Genomic DNA, 18,534 nt, shown 5'->3' with positions numbered 1-18,534 from the left:
ATGACATTTTCTGTTCTGGTTCCTGAAAAATTGTTGTCATACGCTTGAGGGATGGGAGCAATATCTTAATAAATTAAATTTGCTCTAGAAGATGAGTGATTAAATATGAACGCAGAACAAGGGAAGTGGAATTAATGTATTATACCTGCCCCTCTAGGTTTAGGTTTAGATGGGGTATTTGGGAAGGAATTGTTCCCTGTGAGGGTGGGGAGGCCCTGGCACAGGGTGCCCAGAGCAGCTGTGACTGCCCCTGGATCCCTGGCAGTGGCCTGGAAAGCCAGGCTGGACAGGGCTTGGAGCAGGCTGGGATAGTGGAAGGTGTCCCTGCCCATGGCACTGGATGGGCTTTAAGATCCTTTCCAATTCAAACCATTCCATGACTGGGAAGCAGTAATGTAGAGCAATATTCAAGATTTTTGCTGTTAAAAGCTGAAATACCTGTTCCTCTACTATGGGCAGGAATAACTTTCCGTGGTTTTAAGAACGCAAAAGAAATCTCTTGTATGAGTTATGTTCAGATCAACTGGATTTTAGACAGTTCCCTGGGTGAAAGTTCCCATTTTAAATGATAAGTACTAAACACGTGTCTGTGACTTGTCAGAGTTGTGAACGTGTATTTTTGTGCCAATTTCCTTTCAGTCCCGGTCTATGCTGAGGCCCCTGGAGCTCTCCCTGCCTACCCAATCACCCAGTTCAGAGAAGGAAACTTCAAAGAAAGAACTTGACAACCTGAGGAGCTGCTTTGGTGCAGCCAAGGAAGAGATCAGCAAACTGCAGAGGGAACTGTCTCTGAAGGCCTCGGAATGTAAAGCTCTGGCATCAGAGTGCGAGAGAACCAAGGCAGAGTCTGATGGACAGATAAAACAGCTGGAGGATGCTTTAAAGGATGTTCAGAAGAGAATGTTTGACTCTGAAGGCAAAGTGAAGCAAATGCAGAGCCACTTCCTTGCTCTGAAGGATCACTTGACCAACGAAGTGGCCTCGGGAAGCACCAAGGTGACAGAGGAGCTCAAGGAGCAGCTCCGAGAGATGAAAACCAAGTACGAGGGAGCCTCTGCGGAGGTGGGGAAACTGAGGAACCAGATTAAGCAGAATGAATTGCTGGTGGCAGAGTTCCAAAGGGACGAGGGAAGGCTGGTGGAGGAAAATAAAAGGTTGCAGAAGGAACTTGTGAAGTTGGAGATGGAGCGAGATAAAAGGGGCAGGAATGTCACAGAGTTGGAAGGGCAGCTCAAAGAGACAGCAGCCAAATTGGCCCAGTCTGTGAGCGCAGAGAAGTTTGAGAACATGAAGAGTTTGCTGTCAAACGAGGTGAATGAGAAAGCAAGGAAATTAGCAGAGGTGGAAGGGGAGCGAGAGAAGCTGCAAGCAGAGGTTGTGCTTTTACAGAGGGAATCTGAGAGTCAGAGAGCTCAGCTGGCTCAGCATGTGAAGCCAGAAGTGCACGAGCAAATGAGGAGTGGGTTTGAGCAAAGGAAAGAGGAACTGGGGAAGGCAATTTCTGAGCTATCACAGAAGAATGAGACCCTGCAGAAGGAACTTGAAAGATTGCAGGCTGATAACAAGGTGCTGAAGCAGCAAGTCCAAATGCTAAAAACTGAAATTAAAAGCCAGAATGTGCCTTTAAAAATTCATGAAGAGTTGAAGAAAACAAACGATCTGGCTGTGGGAGACCTGACAAAAAAGCTTTTTGAAATAACAAAGAAGTACAATGAAAGCAAAGCAGAAGCTGAAAAGTTGCTGGCAGAGAGGAACAACTTAAGTGAGAATATCAGCCACTTCCAAGCTGTGTACCTGTCTCCAGAGCAGCACAAGAAAGAGGTGGAAGCTTTAAAATCTAATGGGATTGAGCTTGAAAAGCAGCTTGCTGAGCTTCAGAAGAAATATGATGAGGAGCAAGCAAAAGTGGGCAAACTGGTGACGGAGAACACGGGCTTGAGGGAGACCCTGAGGGATCAGTATGTGCTGGCGACCACACACGAGGAGGTTAAAACTGTCCTGAACAGCACCCTGGAAAAGACCAATGGGGAGCTGTCAGATCTGAAGGGGAAAATTGGAGAGATAAAGCAAGAGTTCCTGAGGGTAAATGAGGAAAATGGAGCTTTGAAAAGTAAGGTGAAACTCTTACAGAACCAAATAAAAACTGAGTATATAAGTTTAAAAGATCATGAAACCACAGTAAATACTTTAAATAAAAGCGTGCAAGAGCTGCAGGAGAACAATGCTGCCATTAGGGCTGAGCATAAGAGGGGGCAAGATGAAATCTTACAGTTGCATGCAGAAATTGAAGCCCAGAAGAAGGAACTGGACACAATTCAAGAGTGCATCAAGTCAAAATATGCCCCGGTTGCCTCCTTTGAGGACAGAGAGCAGAGCTTTGAAGCCACAGTGAAGGAATTAAGGGCAAAGCTGCAGGAACAGGAGCAGAAGTGCAGAGAAAGTGAGGAGGAAGCCCAGAAGTGCAAAGAGGAGAACGAGAAGCTCAGGAGTGGGGTTCTGTCCATCCAGAATGACCTTCAGCAGAACTACATCCTGGCAGAGAAATCCCACGAGCTGGAGCGGCTGTGTGCCAGCAGGATGGAGGAGCTCAACCAGCAGCTGAGGGCACTGCTGAGGAAACACATGGGGCAGGAGGGGCAGGAAGAGCAGCAGGACAGGGCCAGCCAGCCCCTGGCTCAGCAGCTCCCGGCACGGCACATGGAGGCCCTGAGGGAGGCTCTTGGTCACACAGTGGAGGAGCTGAAGGAAGCCCTCAGCAGGAAGGAGGAGGGTTACAACAAGGAAACGCTCCGAGTAGGGGAGCTGCAGCAGGAACTGGCTGATCTGAAGAAGTCCTCAGTGCCTCTGGTGGAATATACCCAGCTGAAGGAAATGCTGGAAGGAGAAATCACAGCCATCAAAACCAGCCTGAAAGAAAAGGAGGCAGAAACGCAAGTGAAGAATGAGGAGGTGCTGAGGCTGCAGGCGGAGCTGCAGCTGAGCCAGCAGGCCTTGGCAGAGCTGCAGAGCAAGGAGCTGGTGTCCGTGGCAGAGTACAGCTCCATGAAGAGTGCCCTGGAGGCCCAGGTCAGCAGCATGGCTGGCCACTTGTCCAGCATGAACCAGAAGTACGAGCAGGCCTGTGAGGAGGCTCTGCAGGCCAGGAGGAACGAGCTGTCCCTCAAGGATGAGAAGGAGCTGCTCCAGCTGCGGAGCTGCAGCATCGAGCAGGAGATCAAGGACCAGAAGGAAAGGTGTGACAAATCACTGACAACCATTATTGACCTGCAGAAGAGAATCCAGGAGTCTGCAAAGCAGGTGGAAGCCAAGGACAACAAGGTGAGTTCTGGGGTTCATGCTCCTGGTGCTCTCAGCTTGGCATTCAGGGACTAGGCTGCAAACGCAGCTCCTGAGGTGTTCCAGCACCACTGTGTGCTGAGCATTAGGTACCCAGGGCTGGCCCAAAGCAGCTGAAGTCCTGGTTTTGCATTATGCAAAGTTTTTCCAATCCCTTGTATGTTTTGGACATGGTGCAGTATTTAAATTCTGTTAAAGCTTCAGACTTTTGGGGGTATCAACTCCTCCTCCCACTGGAGCTGTGTTTGTGGGGCATCACTGACTTGCCTTAGCTAAAGGTTCACTGTTCTTCCTAGAAGTTAGACCTGGAATATCCTCAGATCCTCCCTTTTTTCAGTCATTTACATCACTGCTGACCTGCAGGGTGTGTACCTGACACATCCCAGTGCCCGGAGGCACAATGGGAACCTGACAGCATGTCAGGAAAATAAAGTCCTCTCTTAGCAAGCTGGGACAAAGACCTTTCAGTGCTTGCTGGGCTTCATCAGACTTGAAAGAATGTTAAAGAACAGTTTTCAGTGAGACATCCCTAAATGGTGTTTTCTGTGGGTTGTTTTTTTTAAAGATAACAGAGCTGCTGAATGACGTGGAGCGGTTGAAGCAGGCTCTCAATGGCTTGTCCCAGCTGACATACACCACTGGGATCCCCTCCAAGAGGCACAACCAGCAGGTGGAACTGCTCCAGAGCCAAGTGAAAACACTCCAGCAGCAGCTGGCTGTAAGTGCTCACACAAGGTGTTGTCTGACGTGCAGTAGCATTGCTTAATTCCTTGTATAAACAGGGAAATCTGGATGTGCCTGCTGGAGCAGGGGGTGTGACTGCAGCCTGATGCTTCACAAGTACAGTAGCCATTATTTTGGGTTTTTTTCCCCTGAGTTCTTGCTTCTCAGTAAATTTTTCTGCTTTCTTCTGCAGTTTGAGTTGCAAGACTTGGCAGCTTTTCCAGATGAAAAGGATATAAGCAAAGTAGGAGAACTTGTGCTTATGAGATACTGAGGTTTAGTCCTGCCAAGACCATTTCTGAATGCAGGCTCAGCTTTAGTAATTTCTTACAGAAACCCGACCCATGTATTTTTTCTCACCTTGGAAAGGTGAGGTGGTAATTTCTTAATGGCTGTGAGTAGTGTTCCTTTGCTTTTGAGTGTGTTGTTTATCATGAAGCACTGACAGAGCAGGGGACACATCCTGAGTGCTCAGATTTTGTGCACACTTCTGTGGCCCCTGTGGCTTCAGTAAAGCTCATGATTAAAGCTGTGTCTGAGCAAAGTGAGTTCTACTCCTGCACAGATTTACAAGTACACCTATCAGAGTGTTTGTAGGGTTGATTCTTACAAGGCAAAATGTTCTTAAATGGGGTGGTTTTAACAAAATAGATGATGCTGGTGTTGAAATAAATGTGCAGGGCCAGGAGTTGGGCTCTGATGGTCCTTTCCAGCTCAGGATATTCTGTGATTCTGTGAACTCAGCTCCTGGCTGGCTCTGGCAGCCTTTCAGCAAAAGAGCAGTGAATTTTTTTCCTTGATTAGTGGAGGGGATAAAACTTTAACCTGGAAATTCAGCTTTGGTTGGTCTGGCAGTGCCCAAAACCAGAAAGGCAGGAGCAGATGTTAAAAATGTGAGGGTTTCACCTCCTGTCCCTGTTCTCTCTCCTAGGATGCCAAGCGGCAGCACCAGGAGGTGGTTTCGGTGTATCGGACACATCTGCTCAGTGCTGTCCAGGTATGGCTGTGCCAGGGCAGATTGTTCTGCTCTCCTGTCTCTGTGTGAGGGGTCCTGAGACACGTTTCTGACTGGGCACTGGTTGGGTGGCCGAGGGCTCTTGGAGTGTTCAGCTCAGGGAGCCTTAGTGGGGACTCACCAGGGGCTGCAGCTCCTCCCGAGGGGCAGCTCCGATGTCTGCTCTGGGATCAGGGGCAGGATCCAGGGAATGGCTGGAGCTGTGTCAGGGGAGGTTTAGGTTGGATATCAAGAAAAGATTCTTCCCCCAGAGAGTTCTGGGGCACTGACCAGGCTGCCCAGGGAATGGGCACGGCCCCGAGGCTGCCAGAGCTCCAGGAGCGTTTGGACACTGCTCCCGGGGATGCACAGGGTGGGATTGTTGGGGTGTCTGTGCAGGGCCAGGGGCTGGACTGGGTGACCCTGATGGGTCCCTCCCAGCTCAGGATATTCCACGATTCTGTAACCTCAAATAAACCTGAAACCAGCATCAAGTACCTGTTTTCATGTGGAGAGTTTTAATTTAGAATGGACTGGTCCAAGCAGAAACCCAGCCTCTACCATGGCTGTGTCTTACTGGGGTGAGCATGTTCTTGATTCTGCTTCAGCCCAGGCAGTCAGGGAATCCAGGAATGGTTTGGGACAGTCATTTTTTCCCACATTGTGTTTTCATAAAGGAAAATGCTGTGTCTGAGAGGTCCATGAGGAAAAAACCACAGGATCCCTCAAGTATTTCAGATTGTCCCAGAGTGGTGAAAACACAGCCACGAGTTAGGACTTTTGGGTGATGTTGAAGAATCTCCTAATGCTGGGAGTGGGTGGTTGATGCTTGGAGGGATTTTAAATGTTTGTGACTGATGTTTGCTCCTCCAGGGTCACATGGATGAAGATGTCCAGGCTGCTCTGCTCCAGATCATCCGGATGAGGCAGGGCCTGGTTTGCTGATGTGCTCCTGAGGGCTGCTGTGTCTGGGTGCTGTGGCTGTGGGAGTGAGAACCTTCAGGGGCTTTATGTCGATATTAAATGAGTGATGGTGATAAAGCTGCAATTACAGCCTCCAAATATGAAGCAACTCACAAAGCTGAAGCATTTTCTTCTCATAAAACACTAAGCCAGGGCTACGGCTTTTCAGCCCTGACGCTTTTTTCATGACATAGATAAAAGGTGTAGAACATCTTTTAAAACTGTCAAAATGATGACATAGAGGTTTAAATTATTTTAATGTCTGATTGACCACTTATTAAAGCAGGACCTATACCCAGAAGCTCCAGTTGATCCTTGAACTTGAACTCTCATGGGATGGTTAAAAATAAACTGTGCAGAGGAGTGTGGCTGAGTGTTGTAGCTGTGGATGTCCCTTAATGATTAAGAGAAAGTGGCTAATTTGTCACACTGGCTGAGCAGGATGTGCTGTGACACGCAGAGGAAGGTGTTCAGGTGTCTCTTGTAACTTGGCTGGCCAAGTTACAGCCTTTATTTAATATATAAGCTTAAGACTTAGTGCCTTTGCTTTTACAAGACTTAAAAAACCAGGTTTTCCATCCAAACACTAACACTCCCTTCCCCCAAATTGTTCCTGAATGCTTTAAGCCTGACTCCTGCAGGCTGGAAGAGTGGGACTGGAGTGGCCTGGTTTGAGGAGCAGCAGTTTGATCCCAGTGCCATGGTGCTGCTGCTGCCTAATTTCATTCCTCATTAGGCCTTCATTAGGGTGTGACTGAGCAGCTCATTGAGCTGCACACGAGGCACTTCAGGTATTGGATTTTCAAACGCCAGCTCATGAAGTCTGAGCTGTAAACAATGTACTTTAATCTTCTTTGGGGGGGAAGATGCCAATAGTGAGGATTAATGAAAGGAGAATTTTTAATTGCTGGAATCTCGCATGAAACAAGGCTTCATTTTTAACTGAAGGATGATTTCCAAAAGGAAGCTTTTTTAAAAAAACCCGTGAAATTTGGTACTGTTCAAGGGAAGCCATTGAAAAATGAGCCTGATAACGAATGGGGCTGTTTAAATTGAGCACCAGTGAGTGCTGACCTCAGTTTACTTGTTAAAAGCCTTTGCTGATAAACCACCAAGTGGGAATGTGGCATCCTGATGCAGAAAAGCCAAACTTCCCCTCCATATTCCTGAAAAATGAGGGCTGAAGTCAGAGTTCTCTGCTTTGTGTTGTTTGGGCTCCCCCAGCTGCCCCTCCAGGCCTTGGGCTCCTTTTTTTACAGTAGAGTTATGTTTATCTCCTTTTTTCTCCCTTTTTGGGCAGAGTCTTGTTGGACTGAAGAGGCCACGTGGAGGCTGCAGACAGTGATGGATGTGCAGGGCAGTTTTTATATAGAAACACCTTTAATATATTTACTAAATACATGTCTGTAGTTAAACAGATCTGCTGCTGCTTTCCTTTGGTTTCTTAGAGGACTATTTCAGAAAACATCTCAGAGTAAAGAGTTACTTTTTAGCCAAATTCTTTTATGATTGCATTACTTGAAACTTATTGGAGACGATTTGTTTTGTTGTACTAACTGGCCTATTTTGATATTGTGTTTCCTTATCCAGGGAGTTCTAGGTATGTTTTTCTAAATCTCTCCCATATTATAACATCAATAAAATGGTTTCTTCTTTTTTTTGCATGGTAGTGGTCAATTTCTGTTTAAGGTCAAGAAATATCAGTAGATTTTGGCGCTTTAACAGGTGTGGATTGTGTAAATCCTGGAAAAATGGGGGTGTCTCCAGGCTTGTGGAATGAACAATGCTGAGGAGTGAGAGGAGGAAGTGGGAGGTCAGCAGAATGTCAAATGCAACCGGAGAGGCTCCACTGTCCCCTGGAACAGCAGCGCCGCATTAACGAGGTAATGGAGCCTGGAGCTGGGTGTTGGCACGAGGTTCTGTTGTGTAACAGCTCTTTGGAAAGGGAATTTTGCCTTTTTGTCTTGAGGAGCTGACTTGGAAATGGCTCAGAAAGCTGGGAAGTTGGAGTTTACTGCTTTTGTCATCTTGTGCCTGTGTTGCTCTGCCAACTCAGAAAATTACCTTTTAATAGGAAAGCCATACACGTAATTGTCACAGCCATTAGGTCAGATGGATTTTACAGGAAGGGAAAAAGATGTTGAGCATTTAAGGGCCATTAAATTGTGCAGGTTTTCATTGGTGGGCTGCAGCCTCCGAGGCAGCATGACGCTGCGAGGGATATTTATTTTTACATTTGCAGAGCAGGGGAGGGAATACATTGCAAAGGAAAATAGGACATGAAAATGAGCTGGTTTTCCACTTGGTGAACAGCTAGTTTTATTTCATAATAATTAGTTTTACACTTCATTAAGTGTTGGGGGTTTTGCTTATATACTTTAAGAATACAGTGGAGAAGATTTAAAAATTCTCAGCAGGGCATCAAGTTACAATTTTATAATGTAATGAGGAATTTCAGAGGGAGATGGGATCTGTCTGAGGAGGATTAGGACTGGGGTAAGAATTAGTTTGAATTCAGAGATACTTCTGGTTGTCCTTGTCTCACTGAACAACTTGCTGGAGTTCTGGAAGGTTTTGACTTCTGTCCCAATGACAAACAAGTGAGGAGTGCTGCAGAGTCCCAGCTCCTGCTCAGAGGAGGGACAGAAGTTGGACATTCAGGAGTAATTTCTCCTGCTGGTGCTGGAAATGGCTCCAGCCTGGGCAGCACCTCTGGGTGCTGGGGGAGAAATGGGGGATTGGGGGCTCTGGCAGGGGTTGCAGGGAAGTGTTTGGCTGCAGAGTTAAAGTGCAGGTGATCCTGCAAGGCCTTCAACAGCTGATTTTACAGCAGCCAGGAGTTCCAGCATGGACTGTGGATTTCCCAGGAGTGATACCCATGTTCTCCTTGCCTGGAAGGGAATGACCCCATCTCCTCTCCTGGCTGTCAGCTGCTCTGAGCTGCAGCTCCCTGGAGCTGTCAAATTCCTGAAAATCCGGATAAAAGGCAGCTCTGTGTGTGGATCTCGGCTCCTCAGGCTGCCACCCTCGAGCTGTCTGAGGTTTTTGGAGGTGCTGTGCTGAATCCTCCACACAAACACGGAGTGGGAGTGTGCACTGGGAAGCACGGGACCTTTGGTGTTCCTGCGTGGTTCTGACAAGAAACCACAGAAATCCCGTGACCCTGCTGCTGTGTCTCCTCCAGCCCTAGGCTGTGACGACTCTCACATCCCACTCCTGCTAAAAGGTAAAAAAGGAGAGAAATCAGTGGGCACTGAAGCAGGGACTCGCTGGGATGAGAGGGAGTTCCTTGGCAAGCAGCAGAGCCTTGCAGGAGGGTGTGGGGACAGAGAGCAGGACCTGAGGAAAGGCTGGCAGGATTCTCCTGGGGTTTCAGCTTCACCTGGAGAGAGGGATGGGTACAAAAATGCAGTAATTTGGGCAGCTTTGAAGAATTCTGGCAGTCTGCTTTTTTCTTTTTCCTCTCCTCAGTGAGGATATAAACAGGCCTTAGGAAGATGGTGCAGGGAGAGGGCTCTGGAGATTCCCTGCTGGTGCATCCGCAGGGGAATCCACAACCGGGGGGGCTGGGAGGAGAAAGGACACACCACTGCTCCCCCCCTGGGGTTCCACTGCCAGAGGGCAGGGTCAGATGGGATATTGGGAAGGAACAAAACCTTCCCCGGTCACCTTTGCAATATCTCCAATGCAATGGGGAATCCAGGGACACATTTGGAAGTAAATTACATGGAAAAAATAAACCAATCTGTTCCTAAAGTGCTTGTGTGCCTTTGAAAACACCAACCCTGGCTGACTGCTGGGGCCTTTTAAGGGTATTTTTATCCATTCTGATTGAGTTGTTACCTTTCTTTTTTTAAGGTCAAATGAACAAACCCCATCCAGCAGTGGGGTCTGCTTGGGAGAGTCTGTTCTCAATCCCTGCAGCTGCACGGGGGGGACATTCCAAATACTCCTTGGAAAAGGCTCTGGTGCCCCCAAATCAGCTGGAGCGGGGCCGTGTCCCAGGCCCAGAGCAAGCAAGGAAAAGTCACTTCGGAGCCACTTTGGGCAGTTGTCCCCTGCTCCAAGCTCCATCCAGCCTGGCCTTGGGCACTGCCAGGGATCCAGGGGCAGCCACAGCTTCTCTGGGCACCCTGTGCCAGGGCCTCACACCCTCACAGGGAACAATTCCTTCCCAATATCCTATCCGTCCCTGCCCTCCAGCAGTGGGAAGCCATTCCCTGTGTCCTGTCCCTCCATCCCTTGTCCCCAGTTCCTCTCCAGCTCTCCTGGAGCCCCTTTAGGCCCTGGAAGAGCTCTCAGGTCTCCCCAGAGCCCTCTGTTCTCCAGGCTGAACAACTGCTTCTGCTTGTCCCAGTGTGCCTTGTCCTGTACCTGTCTCCTGGGATTAGGCAGAGCTCCCAGCCAGGGCTGTGCACCGTGGGCTGTGTTCCAGGGCTTTCTGGGGCTGTGTTCCAGGGCTTTCTGGGGCTGTGTTCCAGGGCTTTCTGGCTCTGGGTTTGGGATCATTGACAACATTCCCATGTGTCACGGGATCACCTGGGTTCAAATCCCTCTGCCTCCAGCGGGATCCTGTTGGTGCCTTTGTGGGAGCAGCTGGAAGGGGCAGTGCCCGTGGGGACAGAGGTGGTCCCTGCTTGGCTGGAGCAGGGTGAGGACGGAGGTGAGGACAGAGGGCACTGCCCTGGCACGGGGCCTGCCGGGGCAAAGTTGATGTGGCAACGCTTGGGAATGTGTTTGAACTGGCTCAGGGAGTTTGACTGATCAGCACTTCTGGGCTCTGCTTCCAGCATTTCCATCCTGGATCAGACACCTCAGAGCTGAAAGGTGATGAAAACACTGAAAAAGGGTCTCCAGGCTCGTCCCTCTCTGGCTGTGGTGTCACAAACTGGTTTCATTTCTGCTCTCAGCCCTGTGAGGTGATGTTTCTTTGCAGGTTTGGGGCATTCAGGTGTCCATTGTCTCCAGATCCTTTCTGGGGCTAGGAGGGGCCCAGGGGGCAGGAAGGCTCTGTGGTCTTCTAGGAAAGAGCAAAACTAGCAGGGGCTAGACCTGGCCTAGCAAAGCTGCTCCTCAGCAGTGCCTGCTGGGCTGTGGGGGGAGAAGGTATCTGGCTCATCCCAGCTCCTGTCAGAGCCGCCTCGGGAAGCTGCACGTTGCCCTGGTGGTTTCTGATGCATTTAATTGCCATGTACTCACCAGCTCCTGCCTGCAGGCTCTGCCAGAGCTGCTCTTCTGCCCTGTGGCTCCAGCGCTCCCAGCTGCCTTCCCTGAGTGCCGGAGTTCTCTCTGCAGCGAGTCGGGAACCGCACCAGGGGAGGGGAGGGAGCACCGGGTTCTGGCTCTGCCCCCAAAACACTCCCCAGGAATGTGCTTATCTGGTGTGTTCCCAGCTCGGGCAGGAGCCTCGTGTTCCTGATGAAATCGAGATGCCCAGGAGAGGTTAAAAACGCTGCTCAGGGATTTTCCTTGGGCTACAAGAAGGTGTAACATTACCTGTGTCAGCTGGATGCCTCCGGGGGCAAAGTGTGGAGCTTTGAATGCCAGAACACGGGGAATGGCTTCCCACTGCCAGAGGGCAGGGATGGATGGGATATTGGGAAGGAATTGTTCCCTGTGAGGGTGTGAGGCCCTGGCACAGGGTGCCCAGAGAAGCTGTGATTGCCCCTGGATCCCTGGCAGTGTCCAAGGCCAGATTGGATGGAGCTTGGAGCAACCTTATCTCTCTCTTCTCCCTGTGTCTTCCTGCTGTCCAATCTAAACCTCCTCTCCTTCAGCTTAAGGCCATTCCCCCTTGTCCTGTCACTTGGACACATGTAATGCCTCGAGGTGGCATAAAGGCCATGAAAGCGATTTTATTTAAAAATCTTTCTTTAGTCCTCAAAACACCTGGATTCTGGAATCTGCCCTGGAATATGCGGAGCAGCAGCTGGTTCTGTGCTCTCTGCCAGCACCACCAGGCAGCAACCACGTCACGTTGTTCAACAAGCCACAGAAAAGGATATTTTACCCCAGCCCTGCTTCCCCCTCTCCTCCCCCCGGCCGTGGTTTGTCGGATCCCTCGGCAGCTTTGCCGTGCCGGGTTCAGTCCTGATTGGAAACACCACCACGGCTTCATTACAAGCTCCGTGGCTTCCCCCTGCACTTAACATTCCGTACAAATTGTTTGCTCAACTCTGGCATCTTGCCTCGGAGGAATTGTTGTCATTTGAAGGTTTCAGTCAGCTCTTTGAGCCCTCACAACTGTAAATAAGAGGCTGTTTGGAGGAGAGTTCTCCACGGCATTTCCAACCTCTCCCAGGGATCGAAGTGCTGGAATCCCTGTCACACTCGTGTTAAAGAAACCCCAAACTGTGCCCTGGGAAAACTCATTTATAGAAATCAGTGAAATGAGTCGCTGGTTTTAGCCACATGTTCCTCATTTTCTTTTTATTACTTTAACATGTCTGCACTGGAGCAGTTCCCCGGGAGGCTCCCGGTGCCAGCTGCACACCTGGCTCGGGCCAGGGAGAACCAGGGCCTGGCCTTTCATCTGCAGCTCTCTGCTCTGATTGGAACCACGGCTTGGCCCCAGATCAGACACAGGGAGCTGAAAACCATCCTGGAGCTGGTTCCTGGAGGAAGCCTTGTAAGGCTGGGGGGGTTACGGGTAGGTTTTTTCTTTTTGGAGCTGTTGTATCAAGTTTATGTCCTGGCAGAGGCAGGAAACCATCGTGTACAATGTGGCAACCAGAGCTCGCAGGCAGCCCGGCCAAGGGCTGTAAATTATGGCTTTAATTTCTTGGTTTATGGGCTCTTGTTGACTGCAGATCAATAGGAAAAAGGTGCACGGAGCCACCTCTTTTAATTAAAGTGCTGCTGGGACTGGGCTGCAGTGAGGGCTGGGGAGGGTTGTGAGGAGGTGGTGCCTGGAGCAGCTGCTGGTTCCCAGTGCAGGGTTTGTGTTCCTCTCTTCGCTGCTCCTGCTTTCTAGAGGCCAGTTCTCGAGGAGAATCCAACCTCAGAGAATCATGGAATACCCTGAGCTAGAAGGGACTCACCGGGATTATTGAGTCCAACCCCTGGCCCTGCACAGACATCCCAAAATCCCACCCTGTGCCTGCATTGTCCAAATGCTCCTGGACCTCTGGCAGCCTTGGGAATGTGACCAATTCCTGAAGCTCAGGTCTGGGCTGTGTTTGCCTCCTCACATCCGAAGCCAGCACACCTTGTTTTCCAGAGAACAAAACCAAAGTGCATTTCAGTGGAATCTTGTTTTAAAGCAGCTCCCATTTCTCTTCACCCCAAACTCGGGATGCTTTCCCCAGGGCAGGATTTTGCCCCGAACAGGTGCAGCAATATTTTTCTTTCTGAAGAATTTCCAGAGCAAATCTCCCATCTGCACCAGAGCCTCTTTTCCTGCTCATCGCCCTCCAACATGGCTCTAATTAAAGGCAGATATTAAACCCAAGCCCAGTTTATGTCCCATCATTCTTGGGAAAAGGACCCATCGCGTGAGATTGTTTGAAGTCTTCGTTAACCTTTAATCATTTGAGGCTGAGTCTGGCTTTGATTTTGCTGCAGGAAAAAAAAAAAAAGAAAAAGGATATTTTGCAAATTCTTCAGGAAGGAAATGTGCCAATCCTGCGGCATCTCTCATCGTGCTGGGAATGCTGTGTTTGGAATCTCTTCGGTGATAAAGTCTGTGGAATGAAGGCTTTTTCCATTTCCTTGCTTGGGTTCCGTCTGTTCTGTCTGAGGTACTCAGTATCAGTGCTGCTAAAGATAATTACTGGATTCATGGATGTGTGGTGGAGACTCTGGGTGAGAGGGATGGCTCAAAATGGGTCTCAGGTATGGAATTTCCTCGGAGCTAAGCTCTGCTGAGTGGATACCTGAGGAACCACTTCCAGGTGTTCAGAGCAGCAGAACGAGGAACATTCAATCCCCAGCCCATTCCACGATAAATCCAGAGCCAAAAGCTCCTCAGCAGCCTCCCTGCTTGTTTGTTTTTCCTGATGGGAGGTGCTGGCTGGCTGACAGGGAGCTGGGAGAGCAGCCAGCCCCGGTGCCAGGGAGCGAGGGGAAGAATTTCCCGCTCCCACCCGGAGCGTGGAATGGGAGCTGGACCTGGCTCCGGTGGCTGTGAACAATCCGCCTTCCACAGTGGGCTTGGATCAGTGCCTGGAGCTGCAAATCCTTGGGTCTGTGCAAGGTGGGCCGGGAGCTGCATGCCCTGGGTCACCCCAGCCCCCTTGTCCTGAGCAAACCCGGCCCTGCAGCACTCCCGACCTCCCGAACCCTCCAGCCTTGGAACGGCAGCTCCTTTTCACCACAGTTCCTTCCCCAGAGTTCTCGCAGCTGTTTTCTTCTCCAAAGAAAGAGAAATAAACTCCCTGAGCTCCGGCCAAGCTGCTGAGCACTGCTGGAAGTGCCGTCAGCAGGGGCGAGGGGGTGGTGAGGGGAAGGTGCTTCCCACCTGCTTCTAGCCAGTGTTGGAAACTCATCCCTTCTTCCTGGAACAGGCTGAGCCCTGCATCTGGCCCGGAGCAGGTGAACCTGTCAGGCTGGGGAAGGTGGGGTGGGCCTGGGGACAGCTGGAGTGTGGGATGTGCTCAGGGCTGGGTGCTGCCCAGAGCCTTGGCCATGGGATGTGCAGCTGGAGGGCCCAGGGAGGGGCAGAGTGGGCATGTTCTCCCTGAAATGTATCCTTCCTTCCTTCCCTTCCTTCCCTTCCTTCCCTCCCTCCCTCCCCTGGTCACCTGCAGTTTGGACATGAGACTAGGATGGTATTGGGGCAGGGGAAAACCATCCTGGGCTGGGTTTGGGAACTGAGGCTCTGTCAGCTGGTGCATCCCTCGTTCCTGGTGCTGACTGAACCTCGTGGGAGATCTTCCAGCCCTGCCTTAGGAGCAGTGTCCTGGACAGGCTCTGGGCTGTGACCATTCCTGCTGAGCCCTGCTGGGAGCTGTGTGGGATCAGATCCCCCATCCTGTGCGGCTCCCACACCTCCCCTTCAGCTCTGGAGCTTTCAAAACGTTTATTCAGCCCTGCTGAAAGAGCTGCAGGGGCTCTCCTGGTTCTCTCTCACAAAGGATCTCTGTTGGGAAGCTGGGAGAGAGATTTCTGGCCTGGCTGCAGGCGGGCTTTGGGTTGGTCCCCAGAACTCTCTTGTCTCCATGTCTCTGCCTGTGTGCTCCCGATAAAAGTGTGGCTGCGGCTCTCCAGGAGGATAAACAAGAGGGAGAATTGTGGAACTTGGGATGTAAGGGAGACTGGGGCTGGCTCAGGCTGAGGGAGAGCACTCTGCTGACACCCCCAAGCACCACTGCCCTTTCCAGGGATAGGGTTTTGTTTCATTTGTCCCTGGAGGAGCCCTGGGAGTTCGCAGTTGTTTGCAGGGATCATTCCCGAGTCTGGCTGGGCTGGGAGGGCTCCGCCGTGCTGGAATTCTGGGTTTAAACACCGGGCTGGAAGATCCTTCTGCTTCCCACGCATCCATCCTTCGGGAGGGAATTGCGCTGCCGAGGGCGCTGCCACCTGCAGATGGTGCCAGAGACGGGAACAAGAGCTCAGCGCTGCAGAGCTGCTGCTTTGGGGGAGCACGGGGGTAGCGCTGGAGAGTGAGGGGAAATGGGAAGGAATCTGTCCCGAGTGTGTTCCAGAGGGTTCGTGCCAGATCCCTTTTCCATCCTGTCTGTTTAGGTCGGACCAGGGGACCCCATGCGTCACCTCTTCCGACCTGAGCCCCTCAGTGATTGTGTTTTGGCTGTTCCACGAGCATCTCCCCCGGTTTGGAATATCCTTGGAGACACTTTCATTAATCTCTCAGTCTCAGCGTTCCACACAAGCTAAAAATCCATAAGGACAGCCAGGCAGGCTACTGGATTATCCTTTCCTGGAGAAAGCAGGGCAGTCTGGAGAGCAGCAGTGGCTCTGCCATGGTTCACAGCCATCCAGGGCTGAGCTGCTGATCTCTTCATTTCCAGAGGTGTCACACTGACTGTTTTCCTGTTACAAGCACTTGTAGCTGGTTACAACTGGGGTCAGCTCCAGCTTCTGACAAAAGCAATCCCTGGTCCCTCCTGCTGCTTCCAGCACAAACCTGGTGCGAGGGCTGTGCTCAGGCTGGGACCAGTGCACCTGCTCAGCTGGGCACAGCCTCTCAGGGGAAGTGTTAATTGGGATCTTTAATTGGGATTGTTGGGCTGTATCTTTCTCTCCTGAAAGCGGTGAAGCCTCCTGCCGTGTCCCCCAGGAGCAGGACTCTCTCTGTGGATTTCCAGGAGGAGCCCCCTTGCAGGGAGCTGGGAGCAGAGGCTGCTGCCCCTGGCACTGGGTGAACTGGTCCTGGGTGGGACCCAGGCAGCCCCAGGGATCGCTGCGTGCCAGGAGGCTCCTGCCGTGCCCCACGAGCCCCCGGGCTGGTGGAGCTGCCACGTGAGGGGGTGTTGGAGGCAGGGCTGGCTCTCCCTGCTCCGCAGCAGCTGTGCATGTGATTTATTCTCCATGGCCCATCCAGCTGGCTCCCGAATGGGGCAGCTCACAGGGATGGCATTTGCCTTTTCAAGTTTGGGTTCTGTTTCTTGGGAGGTGAGAACTTTACAGAGGAGAGTAATGAGCACATGTGGCTGAGCCACTGCTGGGAGCCCATCTGGGCCTGCCCTACCTCCTCAGGAACAGCTGGGGAGCAAAGGCAGCAGAGGGAGCTGCCCCAGCAGAAGTGGAACAGGTTGACCCCTTTTCCCCCTGACAGGGCTGTTACCTTTTTAGGATCAAAGCTTTTCACATTTGGTCGTTGCTCTTGAAGAAGCTCAAGTGTTTCCACTGCAGCTCTGAGTGATTCTGGCTCTGCTCCTGCCACCCAGCCCCGCTCCGCTCTCTGAGCAGCTCCTTGAAACTGGAGTTTACAAAAATAAAACCCAGATTAAAGCCAGTGCAGCTCCCCTGAGGTTTAAATCGATGCTGGTATGATGTGCTGCCAAAGAGAGATTACTCAGGAGTGTGGATTAGAGCTGTTTGTCTCCAGGAAGACCTGGTCTTCAAAGCCAGGGAATTTTCCCAGCTCTAGCTGGTGCATCTTCAGACACGAGGCCCTGGTGCCCTGCTCCATGGGCACCAGCCTGTCAGCTATCTCATTTTTATCTCAGCTGCTTCATCTCCTTTCTTCTTCATCTCTTTTTTCCTGTCTGGTTTGGTATTCTCCCATGCTTCTACTTTGGCTGGAATTTGCTGGCCAGGGCTGCCCTCCAGCCTTCCCGGTGCTGCCTCTCACCAGCTGTAAAAACTTCAAGGCTTTAAAAAATATTTTTCTTCCTGTTGGGAGAGAGGTTCCATTTTTGTGTCGTGTTTGCTCGTTCTGAACAGCCCACGCTGCTGCAGCTCTGCTGAGGGTCCACATGCTCAGGGAAGGTTTGGAAAGGGCAGGTTTTTGCTGAGGTGTCCGTGCCGTGTCCCAGAGCAGCAGTACTTGGGCTCCTGTGCCATGGGGAAGGATGAGGGATCAGGGAGCAAAGGGCTCAAGGCAAGGCTGGGGCTCAGCAAAGCACCTGGGGCCAAGCTTTGCTCTGACAGGGCTGCAGCAAATGGGGTGCCTCTGCCAGCAGCGAGCAGCCCCGGAATCCTGGCCTGTGGCAGGCTCTGCGCATTCCATGGTTCCACGGCGATGCTGCTTTCCCAGAGCTCCTGTGTTTCCTGCAGCACGGAGCCTGCTGTCCTTGCCCCTGGGCGAGACTGTCCGAGGAGCCCTCTGGCCCCGTGCAGGAGGGGAGGCACAGCTGGGAGGTCACAGCCCTGGCAGAAGCGATGTGAGAGAGGGAGCCTGCCCAAGGTCACCTGTCCCCCGCCGTGCGTGTGACCCTGGACACCCTGCCCGGGGAGCGAAGGGCAAAGCAAGGAATCTCACAGGATTCCTGGAGTGGGAAGCCCACTCTTGTTTGGCTCCTGGACACAGCACTGAACCCTGTGTGGAGGTTTGGAGTCCTGCTCTGGATCTCAGCCCGTTGTCGATCCCCATTTGGTCCCATCCAAAGGGAGCTCTGGATTTCTGACTGCAGGGAGAGAAGGGCTGAGGGTGGCATCACCACAGCGAGTGAGTCCTGTTCCTTCCCAGCTCCCAGCCCAAATCCTGCGGCTCCCAGGCACCCCATGGAGCCTCTCTCTCAGGGCATTGTTTGTCCTCTGGGACTCTGAAATCCCAGCGTTTGGAGCCAAGCCTCTCCGAGCTGGGATTGCTGCCTGTGGAGGGAGTTAAGCCGTGCCTGGGTGGGCTTTGGCCAAGCCTTGGCCGTGGCTCAGCAGGGCTGGCGTGGGGTGTCCCCACCCTCAGTCAGCTCTGTTAATGGGGGGCTCTCAGAACAAGAGGAGGACGATAAACCCAGGGGGTGAGTCCAGGGTGCCATCCTCAGCTCACGCGGAGCTGCAGCCTCTGGGAAGAGCCTGCACCGTGTGGTGTGTGATGGGATGGAGCTGCTCCGGCCTGGCCACAGGAAAGGAGGGGAAGGTGCTGGGGAGCACTGAGTGTTTCTGCAGGACTGATG

At 51.7% G+C, this 18,534-nt stretch overlaps 1 protein-coding gene across 1 annotated transcript in view; it reads left to right on the top strand.

Annotated features, from left to right (window-relative positions):
• UACA (uveal autoantigen with coiled-coil domains and ankyrin repeats) overlaps nt 1-7,680 on the top strand; it is a 28,591-nt gene extending 20,911 nt beyond the window's left edge. Inside the window, exons 16-19 of the mRNA XM_042039286.1 lie at nt 640-3,318; nt 3,902-4,054; nt 4,991-5,056; nt 5,927-7,680. Coding sequence (XP_041895220.1) covers nt 640-3,318; nt 3,902-4,054; nt 4,991-5,056; nt 5,927-5,998 — 2,970 coding nt within the window. The 3' untranslated portion in view covers nt 5,999-7,680. The remainder of the gene's footprint in view (nt 1-639; nt 3,319-3,901; nt 4,055-4,990; nt 5,057-5,926) is intronic.
• Nucleotides 7,681-18,534: the final 10,854 nt, after the last annotated feature.

The sequence above is a fragment of the Corvus kubaryi genome, unplaced genomic scaffold (assembly GCF_017639235.1).
Source record: "Corvus kubaryi isolate FWS band 111438036 unplaced genomic scaffold, C.kubaryi_AGA036_p1.0 37394, whole genome shotgun sequence".
In the NCBI taxonomy this organism is placed as follows: Eukaryota; Metazoa; Chordata; class Aves; order Passeriformes; family Corvidae; genus Corvus; species Corvus kubaryi.
The sequence above is the reverse complement of the archived record's forward strand: the minus strand, read 5'-3'. Positions and strand labels throughout refer to the sequence as shown.